At 40.6% G+C, this 19,211-nt stretch overlaps 2 protein-coding genes across 3 annotated transcripts; one reads left to right on the top strand and one right to left on the bottom strand.

The window, feature by feature from the left end:
* The first annotated feature begins 5,018 nt into the window (after positions 1-5,018).
* Positions 5,019-10,562, top strand: gnpnat1 (glucosamine-phosphate N-acetyltransferase 1). 2 transcript variants are annotated; one of them, XM_063007259.1, is made up of 6 exons: positions 5,019-5,144; positions 6,341-7,324; positions 7,453-7,515; positions 8,799-8,926; positions 9,769-9,830; positions 10,090-10,562. In XM_063007259.1, exons 2-6 carry the CDS (start codon positions 7,171-7,173, stop codon positions 10,235-10,237), a joined length of 555 nt encoding a protein of 184 aa, XP_062863329.1. In that variant the 5' UTR covers positions 5,019-5,144; positions 6,341-7,170; the 3' UTR covers positions 10,238-10,562. The 2 variants fall into 2 exon arrangements, with proteins under 2 accessions (XP_062863329.1, XP_062863328.1); XM_063007258.1 differs by having other exon boundaries at positions 7,161-7,324.
* A 942-nt stretch (positions 10,563-11,504) lies between these two features.
* Positions 11,505-18,280, bottom strand: styx (serine/threonine/tyrosine interacting protein). Its single transcript, XM_063007226.1, has 11 exons — positions 18,081-18,280; positions 15,634-15,666; positions 15,487-15,540; positions 15,285-15,382; positions 15,109-15,169; positions 14,976-15,012; positions 14,026-14,065; positions 13,853-13,903; positions 13,433-13,505; positions 12,527-12,620; positions 11,505-12,002 (listed from the first exon to the last, which is right to left on the bottom strand). Exons 1-11 carry the CDS (start codon positions 18,138-18,140, stop codon positions 11,929-11,931), a joined length of 675 nt encoding a protein of 224 aa, XP_062863296.1. The 5' UTR covers positions 18,141-18,280; the 3' UTR covers positions 11,505-11,928.
* Positions 18,281-19,211: the final 931 nt, after the last annotated feature.

Genomic DNA, 19,211 nt, shown 5'->3' on the forward strand with positions numbered 1-19,211 from the left:
AGCATCTAAACCCGGACTATAAGCGTCTCTCAGTCTCTCAGACACGAGCGATTCCTCCTCCTTCCACCATCACAGCTTATAACCCAAATATAAAAGTGAGGAAATTTTTAAAGATTCGTCGTATTGGATTTATTACACCTTTAAGGCGACTGCCGTGGCTGAAACACATAAATTCAATCCTTAAAAGAGGGGGGGCGTCCCAATACTTTTGTCCATGTAGCCTTATTGATTAGCCGGTCGATACGCGCCCCTTCTCTGATCCCCGGACGTCCGGCCGGTTCCGCTCGGCCCTTCTGCTCGCCCATTAGCCTTCGCAATCATCGCCCGGGTCTCAGGTGGCACTTCCAGTACTGAAGCTACAAAAACATCCCTCAGTGTCCGACAGATGCTGAAGGATGGGCCAGGCGTCCGAAAAGCCTTCAGTGACCAATCAGGTGCCTCCTCGGAACCGGTGGGTTTTTTCACGTCCTCATGTGTCATGTTTGAAAACTCGCCATACTGTGATCAATTATTCATATTTTTTTGTATTCACACACACACACACACACACACACACACGTTTGTGCAGCTCTCGTGAGGCTGAACCCTGACGTCGACCTTGTCAGTCGAAAGAGGCTTTGTGTTAAAATGTTATTTTACCGGAAAAGCACTCGATATTCCATAAGCAGAGACACGCTGGATATCAAGAGTAGAGTTGGCATGTTCTCCTTGTGTCCTTGTGTGTTTCCTGCTACCAGTCCAAAGATGTGCAGTCAGGTTAATTGAAGCTACTGAATTGCCCTAAGTGTGTGTCCTGTGATGGACTGGTGACCTGCCCGGGGTCTTTCCTACCTTTCGCCCAGTAATACAAACCCACTGTGACCCTGATCAGACAATAAATAACGTAATAATAATGTATAAATTGTATCTACAGCAGCGTCGATTGGCGTAGTGGTACACCTGGTAAAGCACAACAACATGAATCCTGGAGACCTGCCGTTCAAACAGAGCGGAGACTGTTATAGCCACGAATGAGGGCCGACTCCATAACAACAGGATGTCCACATACTTTTGGTCACGTACTGTACTGCGGCGTGAGTCATGAAGCTCACAGGAAGTAACCCAGCCTGCCCATTAGTGTGGCACAGCTCATGTTGGCCGAGGATGTTTTACACATGCCAGCTATTACACCCGCATCGATCTGTGAACAGCGGCGCATCAACTGGCATCATGAATATTTTATTCCACAGTGTGGTCGGACAGGAACGTGAGGAAGGTACCGCGCCCCATCCTGCACCCCACAGTATGGGCAAAAGTATTGGGACACCAATTCTAATTTTCAAATTCATGTGTTTCAGCTACAACAATTACTAACAAGTGTAATAAATCAGTTATATAAAGGCAGTTGTAGCCTAGCGGTTAAGGTACTGAACTATTAATCGAAAGGTCACTGGTTCAAGCCCCAACACTGACAGCTTGCTGCTGTTGGGCTCTGGAGCAAGGACCTTAACCCTAAATTCCTTAGACTGTATACTGTCACAGTACTGTAAGGCACTTTAGATAAAGGCGTCATCACCAGATGAGGCTCGTATTGCTCTTATCGTTTTGTCCTAATTTGGATATACCTGGTTCCCTTGTGTTCTCTGGCAACCTCACTGGCCAATGAGGACCATAAACTAGCACAGGCTGCATCTTTACACCGGTCAGCGGTGAAGCGACTTACAGTTGTGACTGATGATGGGATTCAAACGGTCCTTGGGGCTTGAACCAGCAACCTTGTGATCATGTTTCACCATGTATGGAGGACCACCCTACTCTTGCCATATTACTTCCCAATCAGTAGGGGTCGCTGTTGCAGTGGCTGTGAGGTGATTCCTTGTCCTTTCGTCCCTCCCTCAGACACAGCCACTTATACTTGACGCAGTGGGTTGAAACAAAAAACATCACATAAATTTAGTGATTGACGTTTTCATTGTTCCATGATGCTCAGGAGTCCAGGTATTTTGCTCCTTATACCAATATACCACATACCTTTTGAATCTGGCTTATGGTGATGCTCTTTTAATTCTGTGGTTGTCTCTGGGTACTTAATAACGGTCCTGATCCTGGTTATTGACCGCTGTCCACGCTGGTCAGATCATCTTTTTGGGTTTTATGTCTCACGTTCTATAATTTTAAGATGGAATAACAGAAACCTGAAGATCAAACGATCCGTGTATGAAGGTACAGACCGGCGGATGTGGTATTAGCAGAAGCACAGATTCAGTTTCGGCGTCTGGCCATTAGGAAGAGACGGACTGCATCTTCCACGCCGGAGTCATGTGAACCACTATATCAGCTTTCTGCCCGGCACTTTTTTTTCTCCGGTGTGAGCCGAGCTATTTACCGCTTCATTCAATAGCCGCCGTCTGTCGGCCCGCAGAGCCAGAAACTGTAGACGAGTTATGGAGGAACCGTAATGCCACGTGTCTGATGTTTAGTCCTGCTATCAATTCGTCTTTGCTGAGTACATTGATAAGGAATGAAACACATAACCGTCCATATTTTTAAGCCTACTTTTAATCCAGAGCTGGTCGGAATCATCAATGAGTTAAAATAAGCTTTCAAATAAAGATAAGCAGCAAATGGATTATACTGAGGAACTCAGAACTCAGAGGAAGTCGGTTCATCCAATTAGAGTAAAAGCGCTGTCGCTGAAACGTTCCTCCAGGACAAAGTGCCTCATATTTGTTGGCTTTCATACCGAACCACTGGACTTAATGACTCGTATTCCTACAGAGGCACCAGTCTCCCCTTTTGGCATTGTCCCAATTTGGATATACTCAAACCAGCTCAATATTAATAACCGCGGCTCTAGAGTGTTGCACAAGCACATACGGATGCAAGTGGTAGACGAGGATGGAAACTCCTCGTGCTAATAATGCACCGCACATCATTCATAGTCTGAAGATGTCAATAAACATTAGACTAACCTGGACGTCCTGGTACGGATTTTTCCATCTCTGCCGTCCTGCCGGCTCTGTCTCTGCATCCTGCCACGTGCACAATGCATTAGAAAATATTTCAATAATCTTTGTTTGGACGCTTAACAGAAATCAATAGCACATAAGAGCATTGCACTGATGATTCCACTGATGATTCTTTTCCACTGCAGGGGTACGTTTTTAAATGTGTGCTCCCACATTTAGTGACCAGTACTAAACTAAGTAGTCATGCTAAACTTGGCTACCCTTCTTGACCTGGGATGGAACGTATTGAAGTGGGCCGTATTGGTGGAGCGAGAAACTATGCAGACGTACCACTGGACTGAGATAATACAATCGCAATATTTCATTAATAGGCTAAAATTGTCCTATTGTTGCTGACGCTATTGTTTACACTTTACTGTGTCATATTTGCTCTTGGCGTCTGGTTAAGAACGTCACTCACTTCCACTAAGCCCCTTCTACTTTCATGCGTACCATGTGCAATCGAAAACGATCAATAAGTCATTGGGTGCAGTATTAATAGTTCTGGACTTGGATGTACCGTATAGTACTATTGGGTTCTGTACAATGGAAAAGGAGCTTAGACAAGGGAAGGCTGTGAATCGAAAATCAGCCTAATTTATCATTTAATTATATTTATTAAAATATTATTTGCTAAAACGACCTTTAGATCTACTAATACTCATGTATTGAGCTAGTGTGGTAGAGATATAGTCCATCTTCTTTTTTTCTACTTTGTACATTTAAAAATACTCAAAAGTTTGTAGACACCTTGTGTAATTATTAAGTTGAGGTGTTTTCAGGCACGTCTACTGATAAAAAGTGTATAAAATCCTTCATATAAAACAGCAAGGTCCATAAAGACGTGGTTTGATTCGTTTGTTGTGTAGGAACTTGATCTCAATCCCTCTGAACACCTTTGGGAAGAATTGGAATGTTGACTTTAGCAGAGAAACGTTCACTGTGGTGTAAATAAAGCTGGATTGGTTTAAATACTGTATAAGAAGAAATAAACTTTAGGTTATCGTTGGGTTATGAAGATATACTGTAGATAAGATCGCTTGATGCTCGAGGTAAATAAACGTGTACATTAAATAAACGTGTCTGCTAAACACCATTAATTGTATGACAATATTATGCATTTGGGACGCTCTAGTGTAATTTATGTGATTTCTGAGGTAAAAGAAAACATTTGTTTTAAACAATTGTGATTTTACAGAGCTAACGCTAACGGGAACCGAATCAATTTCTGCGATGATTCTATGATTCGACTCCATAGCTCTGGTGTCGACTCTTGGATTTAAAGGTGTAATCAGAGAACCGACTCATTTAGGATCCGATTCCAAGCTTGACACATGCAAACCAAAACAAAGGTTATACTTATAAATAATAATAAAATAATAAAATGAACTTACGTTCTTACATTTCACAAGTCACTTACGCACTTACATTTACTCACTATATATAGATAGATAGATAGATAGATAGATAGATAGATAGATAGATATTAAATAACGTTTACAAGTTAATGAATTCTGGGTTTATTTGCATTTTACTTACTGTCGTTATGTTACTGTGCCACCATGCTGCCCGGTATATGTTTATACATTTATAAAAAAAACTTTCCAATTCAAATAAGGAAGGAAAATGTAATTAAACAGTTTATAGGCGGAGGTGCAATTTAATTATTACAGTATTAGTATAGTATCTTGGCAATTTCCTCAACACTTAATGAGTAACTTTGGCTGTGTCTCAAATCACACATGGTTATCTACAGTACATAACACGATACGAATAAGCGATCTGGGACAAAGCTCTTTATTTATTATTATTATTTTAAATATTTTAATAAAATAAGATTAACATTCGTTGCCAAGATGCGCGATTAACATGTACCAGCCTAATCAATAACTCATGTTCACTCTGTACACTAGTGCTTGTTCTTTATAGTGCACTTAATACATAAACCTATAGAGAATTAGAACACAGCCTCTTTGTTGACGTCACGCCCAGCCAACTGCTTGTGTGCCACGTCATTAGCTCGTACAGACTGAGGCGGAAGCGCTGAACACGGCTGCGGCTGTACCGAGTGGATCTGAGTCTGATCTACACCGATCTGATCTAAATCTGATTATAAACATTTAAATCGAACAACGCCGCTGTTCTACTAATGATCAGGTGAGTTATAATCATACATGACATCACACTTAGTAATGAAACATGATGTGCACAAGTTACAGTGAGAGGGAAACTTCATTCATGTTGTTTTTATCTGTAACAAATCTGATTATACACACACACACACACACACACAACTGTAACAATCTGATTATATATATACACACACAGCTGTAACAAATCCGATTATACACACACACACAACAGTAACAAATCTGACTATACACACACAACTGTAACACATCTGATTATAAACACAGACCTGTAACAATCTGATTATACACAGCTGTAACAAATCTGATTATATACACATGCCTGTAAAAACCTGATTATAAACACAGATCTGTAACAATCTGATTATACACAGCTGTAACAAATCTGATTATACACAGCTCAGCTGTATCAAATCTGATTATACAAACACAGCTGTAACAATCTGATTATGCGCGCACACACACACACCTGTAAAAATCTGATTACACACACCTGTAACAAATCCAATTATACAGACACACACCTGTAACAAATCTGATTATACACACACACACCTGTAAAAATCTGATTATACACACCTGTAACAAATCCAATTATACAGACAGAACTGTTACAAATCCGATTATACACACACACACCTGTAAAAATCTGATTATACACACGCACCTGTAAAAATCTGATTATACACACAGACCTGTAACAAATCAAAATATACACATCTGTAAAAGTCTGATTACACACAACTGTAACAAATCTGATTATACACACACACACCTGTAACAAATTGCTTTACGTGCAGCTGTAAGAAATCTGATTACACACACAGTTGTAACACACACCTGTAAAAATCTGATTACAAACATCTGCAACAAACAGCTGTAAGAAAAGTGATAACACACTCTTTTCCTTAAAGAGTGTCTAAGGTAAAGAGACCACTGTTCCATGCACTTTTTAATGGATGCAGTGAATCTATCTTATTTATTTGGGCACAGAGAAGTTAGCTGGTGTACTAATTCGTAAGTATTTATAAGGAATCTTATAATAAATACAAACAGATAGACGATGTGTTTCTCTGGTTTGGTCCCGGAAGTGAACTGGTGAGTCCTGGTATAACCGAAACTGTTTGGCACACATTGTGTCACTTACGTCTGACTGGCTTCTCCACACCCAGTAAACTGGTCGGACCGGCCGTGTGTCTCCAGGATGTAGGATCGTTCACAGACTACAAATCAGATCTTTAAACATAGACTTTGAACCGGGCGTGTCCGAGAGAGAGGGTTTCCATTCCGGCTGCATGACGACGGTGCGAGTGCCAGTGACGTACAGGCGGAGACGTTGTTCATCTGGGAGTCATTCAGTCGAGATGTTTGATGATTGTATTCCAGTCCTCCTTCACTCTGTTCCAGCCCTGCCCGGATTGGCCATGTGTTATTATTTAAACTACTAGAAGTGGTGGACAAAATAACAGAAACATGCAAGAACACGTTCAGATCCAACCATCCGTCCATCTAATGCTCCATCCAACCATCCGTCCATCTAATGCTCCATCCAACCATCAATCCATCCATCGATCTATTTATCCATCCAACCATCTAATGCTCCATCCATCCGTCCAGCTAATGTTCCATCCATCCAACCATCCATCCATCCATCCATCCAACCATCCATCCATCTATTTATCCATCCATCCATCCAACCATCCATCCATCTATTTATCCATCCATCCATCTAATGCTCCATCCATCAATCCATCCATCCTTCCATCCATCCATCCTTCCAACCATCCATCCATCCATCCGTCCAGCTAATGTTCCATCCATCCATCTATTTATCCATCCATCCATCCATCCGTCCAGCTTATGTCCCATCCATCCATCCAACCATCCATCTATTTATCCAGGTACTTTAGTTTCCTTACACCTAACAAAACATGCAGAAGGTGAATTGGCAGCACTAATCCAACCGCCCCCATCGTGTGTGTGACACTCATGATCATTTACACCAGCTCTTATGTTCCCTCAGAGCCTCTGAGATGTTGCTGGACGAGACGCCGCTCTTTGACCCCGGTCTGCTGCAGGAACTGGACTGGAGCAGCAGCTCGGTCACCTTCAGTCCCCCCATCTCGCCCCTGCAGCCCGGGGACGGGCTCGTCCTGCGCCCCCTCCGGCCCGCCGACCTGGACAGAGGTACGCTCGCGTTGGGGTCTCGCTGTGGGGAACAGCTGGTTTTGTGAATCTTTTGTAATAACGTGTGTGTGTGTGTGTGTGTGTGTGTGTGTGTGTGTGTGTGTGTGTGTGTTCCTCTGTGGTTGCAGGGCTGTATAAGGTGCTGTCTCAGCTCACGGTGGCCGGAGACGTCACCAAGGAACAGTTCAGAGGTGCGGCCTGTTCTCTACTCACAACTTTTATAAAATAAGTCAGAACTCTGGGCTTTTTTTTTTTTTTACATTTTGGGCCAGATGCTCTGTTTTAAGGGGGTCAAATTGTTTTTAAACCCACTATAACCGCTTCCCACCCCATCAGATTCCAGCAGTTCAATAGGGGCACACTATTTGAGGGTGGCCCTAATGTTTTGGCTCATCAGTGTATAAACCAGCCTGTCTAAACATTGGTGGTTCCTCATAGTTTTCATGTTAGCATTAAGACCTGAAGGACCAGATTTTTGTGATCAGACGTCTGGAGGGGCAAGCCATGAACCACCGACAGGTTGTTGGGCAACAAAGACTCGACTCTGACTGCTGGATAGTGTTTCTCCAGAACATCTTATCTTCTGTTTGGATCTTCAGGCTTCTTATGGCTCATTCATTGTTCCTCTAATTGTATCCATCCATCTTCTTGCTGGCCGTCCTCTTCCTCTTTTACCTTCAACTCTTCCAAGCATAACTGTCCCTTACAATGAATCGGCTCTTCTCTTAATCTGTCCAATAATCGCGCTTCGGTCGTTTATCTGGGCTCGGAGTGAGAGGTTTGTTTGATTTGGCCAAAGATCCGTTTGTTTGTCTTGTCTGACGTCCAAGGTCTGTCAGGAGTCCATGGTGATGAGCCAGGGGATCGTCGCCTGGACAGTTCTGATCTTTAATAACTGATCCAAGTAGGACAAAGCTGTCCACCACCAACATCTTCATCATCAGTGGAGAAGTTATTGGTCTTTCCTGCTGTCATGACTTTAAAGATGATCTTGAACTTTCCTAATAAGGACCTTCAGATCTTCCTCTATATAGAAGGTTACTGATGCTTCTTCCAAGTTCTTCCTCCAGTCCTGCTTCTCTCACTATATGTTTACTGTACTGGTCGAACTGGAACACTGACTGAATGCAGCCTGGTCCGACTCCTTTCCCAGTGTAGAACCAGTCTGTTTATTGATCAGTGTAGAGAACGTTGAGACGTTCTGGTTCTCCCATCTTCCTGAGATGATTCCATCATTGGGCATGGTCTGGAATGACCCGGAACATCAACTGAGGGTTTCTCGACTAGCGCCCAGCCGTACAAAATCTCCTTTGTACTACCGAACGGGCACAAATCCCCATACACGGACATCAGGAAAGGCTGTCGTCCCAGCTGAACAGATCACACAGACGTCGCTCTATTTTAATTAACTGGGGTGTCCGAATACTTTCGGTTATCCTGAGCTGTGCTAAAATCTTCTCTTCGCTCCCTGTAGAAAACTTCGAGCACATGAAGAGGACGGGCGATTACTACGTCATCGTGGTGGAGGACACCAACCTGGGGCAGATCGTTGCCACGGCGACGCTCATCGTCGAGCACAAGTTCATTCGCGCCTGCGCCAAGGTACGACGGCCTTCCAGAAATATCTGCTGGGTGAATAACGCACCCATGTACAGGCTGGTAAATCAAATCTAGACGATTGGTTGGTCGGTGGCGTCTCTGTGCTCATATAATTAGGGCTAGTTTGATGTACAGTACAGGCCAAAAGTTTGGACACACTTTCTCATTCCTGTGTTTTTTTTTTCTTTTTTCTACATTGTAGATTAATACTAAAGACATCCAAACTATGAAGGAACACGTATGGAATTATGTAGTAAACAAAAAAGTGTTAAACAAACCAGAATATGTTTTATATTTTAGATTCTTCAAAGTAGCCATCTTTTGCTTTAATGACAGATTTGCACACTCTTTGAAATTTTCTCAACCAGCTTTATTAGGTTTCCACCTGGAATGGTTTTCAATGAATGTTTGTGCCTTGTCTAGAGTGAAGTTCTGGAATTTCTTGCTTTTTTAATGTGTTTGAGACCATCAGTTGTGTTGTGCAGAGGTAGAGTTGGTAAAATATAAAACATATTCTGGTTTGTTTAACACTTTTTGGTTCACTACATAATTCTTCATAGTTTAGATGTCTTCAGTATTAATCTACAATGTAGAAAAATAAAAATAATCAAGACAAAACATTGAAGAGAAGGTGTGTCCAAACTTTTGACTGGTGTGTCCAAACTTTTGGCCTGTACTGTAGGTCGATGTAGACGCGACGCTGAGATTCGAACCCGGATCTCGGTGGTGGTGCGCTGTGTATACGACAGGGTTAAAATCGATCACAGCCTGGCTGTGTCTAATTAGCTACACTGGATTATCAATTAAACCAAGTGGAAGTGTGATCTCTGCTCTTTCTCCCTCAGAGAGGTCGTGTCGAGGAGGTCGTGGTCAGCGACGTCTGCCGGGGGAAGCAGCTCGGAAAACTGTGAGTCCGGATCTTCTCATCTTTCGTTTTTAGTTCAGGTGTAAAGCACCAGATCTCGGACGTGCTATCGACCGTCCGGGCGCCGAACATGCACGACTGGCCGCTTGAGGGAGGTGAGGTCGCTGTGTGGCTCTCTGAGATTCCATCTCTGGATCTCTGGCGGATATAAAGAAGCGTGTAGGCGCCCGGCCGGCTGATAGCACATTGTGGTGGTGCTCGACCCGGTAGAACCCCGCGTGACCCTGAGCTCCGTGTGCAGGTTGGTGGCGGCTCTGACGCTGCTCAGTAAAAAGCTGCAGTGCTACAAGATCACGCTGGAGTGCGCGCAGAGGAACGTGGACTTCTACAGGAAGCTGGGCTACACGCCGTCGGACGAGACCTACATGCAGTGCCGCTTCTTGGACTGAGAGCTCCAGGGACGCCCGGAGAACGTCCGGCTCCTCGTACGACCCCGAGCGCGCCTCGTTTACTATAAGCGGCGGTAGATGGAAAAATATGACGTGATGAAGGACGGTGAAGAAAGTCTGTACGGATGTGAATGTTCGAACCCTCAGCCATAATAAGAATAATAAACTGGTAGATTATATATAAGAAGCGTTTCTGTGCAGGGAGAAGGAACTGGAATCTTTTGTTTAGTTTTTTTATTACAGAAATATTCTTTTCTATTCTATACTCTAATTTATATTGTATGAACGATGAACTACCTATAAACGATTGTGCTGGATTATCGTACGTGTGGAACCTTCTCTCATTTATTTTCATTGTTCTACAACACACACAATGTTCTGGATTCAAATCTCTAAGATCGATGCTACACTGGCGGCCTCTGCTGGCCGGTCGAGGCGCTGCACATACAGTAGATGGTGAATTATAGTGAATTACTGACATGGTGGTGGTGTGTTCGTGTGTGTTGTGCTGGTATGAGTGGATCAGACACAGCAGCGCTGCTGGAGTTTTTAAACACCGTGTCCACTCACTGTCCACTCTATCAGACACTCCTACCTAGTCGGTCCACCTTGTAGATGTAAAGTCAGAGACGATCGCTCATCTATTGCTGCTGTTTGAGTCGGTCATCTTCTAGACCTTCATCAGTGGGCACAGGACGCTGCCCACGGGGCGCTGTCGGCTGGATGTTTTTGGTTGGTGGACTATTCTCGGTCCAGCAGTGACAGTGAGGTGTTTAAAAACTCCAGAAGCGCTGCTGTGTCTGATCCACTCATACCAGCACAACACACACTAACACACCACCACCATGTCAGTGTCACTGCAGTGCACTACAGTCAGTAATTGTAGAACTACAAAGTGCTGATAAAATGGACAGTGAGTGTAGAAACAAGGAGGTGGTTTTAATGTTATGGCTGATCAGTGTACACACTATATGACCAAAAGTATGTGGACACCGCTCTCTTTCAGCGTGGGCACTGGGTTGTTTTATGGATATTTTGCTGTGAGATCATGTGAACAGTTGTAAGGGAGTATTTGGGGTTTTCTTAAGTTAAATTTAGGACCTTTTATGCCGTCAAATGTGACCAAGACCAGGAGTAAGAATGTGTTTTCTCTGCAACCGTATCCTTATGGGCACCAGGGTGGCACAGGAGTAAATTATGCTTGAACACTACTGCTGGGATCCAGGGCTCAAGTCTAATGCGTGAAAGTGAAGAAAAAGAAATCAAGTCGTGCTTCAGCCATCTTTTTATTGAGCAGGTTGTTCATTCTCACGCAAGCACGTATTATTACACCCTCGCTAATATTTCCATCCCGTCCAATCCAACCCGCGCCTCCGTCACGTCTCCTTAATGCGAACGCGCGTCCGGCCGGCGTCAACGACAGAAGTTCAAGTATCAAAAGAGCATTATTGCAATACTGTCCCGCTGCCAATGCAAAATGCGCTTAAATATTATAAAACTGCAAAAAACATCAGTGCATACGGCTCCAAAAAAATCCCCCCGACCCATATCAAACGCCCCCCCTCTCGTCCCTCCCCGGATTTTATTTTTTGTATCTTTTTTACAAAAACAAAACAAAAAAACAATATTTACAATTTAAATCCCATAAAAATGTAAAAAAAATTCATTGCAACTAATGCGCTACAGTGAGCTTATCCGTTCTGCGCTGCTTGTACTTGCATATTCCCAAAATCATCGTCGTCCTCTAGTGTTCGCTTACGGCTCCCTGCACACACACACACACACAAACATTATTATTAATATTATTTACACATTATGCAGCTAAAAGTATGCACACACAGAAATATCAGCTATTTATGGGCGTGGCATTTTAATACCACGAGCGTTAATATGAAGTTTATATGAGTTTGAGGGGTTACGGTCCTGGGTGAAAAGAAGCGGTCGGTCCTGCACACGTGTGCCTCACTCAGGAGGTCTGCAGCAGTAGGGTGGGAATTGGATACGACTAAACTGGGAGGAGAGTTGGAAGGAAAATGCATAAAAAATAGGAACTAAATGGTGGTATGCAGTTTGGGACGCAGCCCAAGCCCAGGCCTTCCAGCCCTTATTAGGAATATACTGAGTAACGAGGAAACCCACACACACACAAGGAGAACATGCAAACTCCACACAGAAAGGACCCGGAATGCTCCACCTGGGGATCGAACCCAGGACCTTCTTGCTGTGAGGAGACAGTGCTACCCCCCAAGATGAATAAAAAATGCTAAATAAAATGTTAAAAATGCTAACCTGGCATTCCTGCTTGTAGAGAGAAAGATCGCCCCAGTGGAAGGGGCGACATCATCTTGATGGTCAGTCTGGCCAGATAGATCGCTTCATATTCCTGCACATACAGCAAAACGTCAACACACACACACAATGAACCAGAGGGCGCTCAGCGGTAAAGCACACTAGCCCATCAGTGCTCGAGGCACTGCTGCGATGACGCTCTCTGCTGGCTGATCGACGGAACTGCACAGAGACGGAGGATTATGGACATCTCTGTACGGACCCTGGTGAATATATACACCGATCAGCCATAACATTAAAACCACCTCCTTGTTTCTACACTCACTGTCCATGTTATCAGCTCCACTTACCATATAGAAGCACTTTGTAGTTCTACAATTACTGACTGTAGTCCATCTGTTTCTCTGCATGCTTTGTTACCCCCTTTCATGCTGTTCTTCAATGGTCAGGACCACCACAGAGCAGTATTATTTAGGTGGTGGATGATTCTCAGCACTGCACTGACACTGACATGGTGGTGGTGTGTTAGTGTGTGTTAGAGTTAAAAACTCCAGCAGCGCTGCTGTGTCTGATCCACTCATACCAGCACAACACACACTAACACACCACCACCATGTCAGTGTCAGTGCAGTGCTGAGAATGATCCACCACCTAAATAATACCTGCTTTGTGGTGGTCCTGACCAGTGAAGAACAGCATGAAAGGGGGTAACAAAGCATGTAGAGAAACAGATGGACTACAGTCAGTAATTGTAGAACTACAAAGTGCTTCTATATGGTAAGTGGAGCTGATAACATGGACAGTAAGTGTAAAAACAAAAGAGCAGATCCGGGGCTGTAATGTTTATATTTAATTCTGTCGGTTATATTTGGGCGGATTTGGGTTGCCAGTGGTTTTAAATCTCACCTGTAGCTGATGCACGAATCCCACGTTGGGGTTGATGCAGAATCGTCTCTCCTGAACGTGACTGAAAGCATCTCTGCACACAAACAACAACAAATATCCTTTATTTATTTAATGCATTGTTTTATCTGTACAATATAAAACTACGCCAATAAATGTACATAAACACTTTTAAATTAGGATAATCATAACGGTAAGATAGAACAGGCTTTACTTGCAATTTCCTTAATAAAATTCATGTATTTTAAAACTACAGAGTAGTTTGGAGATGTTTTGTCCATTCGGGAGAATCAGCCACAACTAGGGACTCGCTCAGGGGTCCAACAGTGGCTACGGCTTCAGAACTACACCATTACCTATATCTACAGAACTGATCCGATACGCAGCATTAAACTGTTGAAGTGTTTTGTTGTTGTACGTTACCTGTATTTCATCCCAAACGTCTCCATAAGATAAGCAATAACTAATGCAGCACTGAGGGGTAAAACACAGAGGCGACACACGTGATCAGCATTTAAATCTCCAGTTTTTCCTCATGACACAAACACGTGCTGATGATTGATTGATAAATTGTTGTTTTGTAAGAGAAAACGAACCTTCTGGAGATCCCTGCGTTACCATGAACCAGAACCTTTCCTGTAAAACAGAAAGTTACTGTTATATAAAGAACCGACACACACGTGGGTGCTGGGTACCGCCCCACCAGCCGGTGCACCCCCAAAAAAAGGACATTTATTTCTACCAACAAATTTACTTTATAGGATTAATGTGTGCTGTCTGAAACACTGGTGGTCAAAAGCAGGGATTTTTATTATTATTATTTTTACTATTATTTATAATTATTTTTCTTATTATTATTACTTTTATTTTTTGTTATTATTACTTTAATTATGATTATTATTATTTGTATTATTTATTTTATTATTATTTTTATTATTATCATTTTATTATAATTGTATTATTTATTATTATAATTTTTATTATTATTTATTTATTATTATTATATTATTTATTATTTTTATGATTTATTATTATAAATTTTTAATATTATTATTTGTTTTTATATTACTATTTTATTACTATTACGATATTATTTATTATTTTTATTATTATTATTAAATAGTATTTTATTATTATTATTATTATTTTATTATTATGATATTATTTATGATTTTTATTATTCTTTTTATTTTTTATTATGATTATTATTATTTAATAATATTATTATTTTTTTATTATTATTAATATTATTCTTTTATTATTATGATTATTTATTATTATTTTTATTTATTATTTATTATTATTATTATTAGCAGCACAAAAATTAACACATACTCAACTTTTTTTTTACACAGCGTTTTGTCAAAAGTATTGGGACGCCCCTTCTATCTCCTAAATCAACTGAATGGGCACAAATTCCCACAGACATACTTCAAAGTTCTATCTGGGCTTGGGACTGGCACTGACAGCGCACCGACAAGTGCACTTTACTATGACTGGGCTGTACTGAAATACAGTATCATTATTCTACTAATCACTGAATTACCTCCAGACTGTAGACATCCATCAATAAATTCTTTAGTCTGTGAAGAGAAACACAGAGATACAATACATTAAAAACAATAATAATAATAATAATAATAAAGCAGTTGTGCTATCCAATAGGAATTGAAACCCACCGTTGTAAAGTATCTAATAATGTTCTCCACCGGGTTATCAGCGATATCTAACACCAGGTATCTGCAAACAAACAGCACAATCAGACAAAACAGCAAACAAACAGCGGGACCTCACGCCAGCGCAGACTGTATATTAATGCTCGGGGTTTTGGAACAGGATGTACCATGGGACGTACCTGAACCTGAGGGGAAAGTTGGGCTTGATGAAGTTCGCCTCGATGTCCTGTCGGACGCACACGACGTGAGTTATCCCCTGCTTCTCCAGGACAGACAACTACCAAATAACACCCAGACAAACAGAAGCTGTAATACCATCACCAGCACAACACGACCTCGATCTAAACTCATTTCATATTATTAACAGTCACACAATCGTACCTTGCTCTTCATCGCTGCTGAATAGGGACCCAAGAAAACTCCTGGTAGGATCTCCTGAAACCGACAGATTTGGTGCCTGAATCTAAAAATCCACCTTTTATAGAATAAAATTACTAATCTAGAGCATAAAAATGTGTAAAGACGTACCTGCATCTCCCGTCTCATCGGATACGACCAGTCCTGTTACATAATATACAGAAAAACCCCATTTACTATACTACACAGTATACTATACTCTATATACTACACTACACAGTATAATATACTCTATACTGCACAGTATTATATACTCTATATACTACACTACACAGTATACTATACTCTATACTACACAGTATTATATACTCTATATACTACACTACACAGTATACTATACTCTATACTACACAGTATTATATACTCTATATACTACACTACACAGTATAATATACTCTATACTACACAGTATTATATACTCTATATACTACACTACACAGTATACTATACTCTATACTACACAGTATTATATACTCTATATACTACACTACACAGTATAATATACTCTATACTACACAGTATTATATACTCTATATACTACACTACACAGTATAATATACTCTATACTACACAGTATAATATACTCTATATACTACACTACACAGTATACTATACTCTATACTACACAGTATTATATACTATATATACTACACTACACAGTATAATATACTCTATACTACACAGTATACTATACTCTATACTACACTACACAGTATACTATACTCTATACTACACAGTATAATATACTCTATATACTACACTACACAGTATACTATACTCTATACTACACAGTATAATATACTCTATATACTACACTACACAGTATACTATACTCTATACTACACAGTATAATATACTCTATATACTACACTACACAGTATACTATACTCTATACTACACAGTATTATATACTCTATATACTACACTACACAGTATACTATACTCTATACTACACAGTATTATATACTCTATATACTACACTACACAGTATAATATACTCTATACTACACAGTATTATATACTCTATACTACACTACACAGTATAATATACTCTATACTACACAGTATTATATACTCTATATACTACACTACACAGTATAATATACTCTATGTACTATACTACACAGTATACTATACTCTATGTACTATACTACACAGTATACTATACTCTATATACTACACTACACAGTATAATATACTCTATGTACTATACTACACAGTATACTATACTCTATGTACTATACTACACAGTATACTATACTCTATATACTACACTACACAGTATAATATACTCTATATACTACACTACACAGTATAATATACTCTATACTACACAGTATTATATACTCTATATACTACACTACACAGTATAATATACTCTATGTACTATACTACACAGTATACTATACTCTATGTACTATACTACACAGTATACTATACTCTATATACTACACTACACAGTATAATATACTCTATGTACTATACTACACAGTATACTATACTCTATATACTACATAGTGTAATATACTCTACATACACTACATAGTATAATTACTCTATACACTATACTGTATAATATACTATATACTACACTACACTGTACACTATACTTTATACTGTATTATATACTCTACATACTATACTACTCTGAATAATATACTCTACACACAACACTGTATTATATATTGTATATACTACACTACACAGTATACTTTACTCTATATACACTATACTATATAGGGGCAGTTGTAGCCTAGCAATTAAGGTACTGGACTAGTAAACGAAATGTTGCTGGTTCAAGCCTCACCGCTGCCAGCTTGCCACTGTTGGGCCCTTGAGCAAGGCCCTTAACCCTTAATTGCTCAGACAGTATACTGTCACAGTACTGTAAACTGCTTTGGATAAAAGCATCTGCTAAATGCCAAAAATGTAAATGTATACTACACAGTATAATATACACTATACATTACACTGTATTATATATTCCATATATACACACTATACCACACAGTATAGTATACTATATTATATATACTACACTACACTGTATACTATAACCTATATACTACACTAATTTATGTATTATATATACTACACAGCATACTATAAACTATATACTACACTACACTGTATAATATACCCATAAACTATACTACACTACACTGTATAATATACTATACTACACAGTATACTATAATCTATATACTACACTAAATTATATATTCTATATATTACACTACACAGTAAAATATACTCTTTATACACTATACTACACTGTGTAGTATACTCGGTATACTACAATACACAGCACACTATAGTCTATACACTGTACTGTAAACAATATATTGCACAATACACTGTATAATATACTCTATACACTATACTCGGATTCAGTAAGCCTACTACACGGTGTGGTAAGAATTTTAAGTGTATAAAACAGTTATTTAGTTATTATATATAAAACCAGAATTTAATATAGAGTTAAACTCCAGTTAGATTTCAGTTCTACACTGTAAGTATTTAATAAAATGACGTTAGCTTAGCATAGTTCGCATTACCAGTTGGTCCTCCTTACACACAGGCAGGGAGGGGAACTGTATTTTACTCTCCTCATCCATCCTGCAGCCTCATAGACGCGGCTGATAATCAGATTTAAATGATAAAGTAATGAAAGTTACTCCTGACACATAAATAAACGTTAACAGTAACGCTGGAGTTTGTTTGGAATCTCCACACGCCTGTCCGCCATGTCTGCTCCCGTTCAGGAACAAGTCACGTGACATGAACCGAACTTAGGGAGCGTCTGACATGTGCATCTACATTCCATCAGTTTAGGGAGCGTCTGACATGTGCATCTGTACTGCATCAGTTTAGGGAGCGTCTGACATGTGCATCTGTACTGCATCAGTTTAGGGAGCGTCTGACATGTGCATCTGTACTGCATCAGTTTAGGGAGCGTCTGACATGTGCATCTACATTCCATCAGTTTAGGGAGCGTCTGACATGTGCATCTGTACTGCATCAGTTTAGGGAGCGTCTGACATGTGCATCTGTACTGCATCAGTTTAGGGAGCGTCTGACATGTGCATCTACATTCCATCAGTTTAGGGAGCGTCTGACATGTGCATCTACATTCCATCAGTTTAGGGAGCGTCTGACATGCATGTGCATCTGTACTGCATCAGTTTAGGGAGCGTCTGACATGTGCATCTACATTCCATCAGTTTAGGGAGCGTCTGACATGTGCATCTGTACTCCATCAGTTTAGCGAGCGTCTGACATGTGCATCTACATTCCATCAGTTTAGGGAGCGTCTGACATGTACATCTGTACTGCATCAGTTTAGGGAGCGTCTGACATGTGCATCTGTACTGCATCAGTTTAGGGAGCGTCTGACATGTGCATCTGTACTGCATCAGTTTAGGGAGCGTCTGACATGTGCATCTGTACTGCATCAGTTTAGGGAGCGTCTGACATGTGCATCTGTACTGCATCAGTTTAGGGAGCGTCTGACATGTGCATCTACACTCCATCAGTTTAGGGAGCGTCTGACATGTGCATCTGTACTGCATCAGTTTAGGGAGCGTCTGACATGTACATCTATACTCCATCAGTTTAGGGAGCGTCTGACATGTGCATCTGTACTGCATCAGTTTAGGGAGCGTCTGACATGTACATCTGTACTGCAT

This window comes from Trichomycterus rosablanca, chromosome 13, assembly GCF_030014385.1.
Source record: "Trichomycterus rosablanca isolate fTriRos1 chromosome 13, fTriRos1.hap1, whole genome shotgun sequence".
Classification (NCBI taxonomy): Eukaryota; Metazoa; Chordata; class Actinopteri; order Siluriformes; family Trichomycteridae; genus Trichomycterus; species Trichomycterus rosablanca.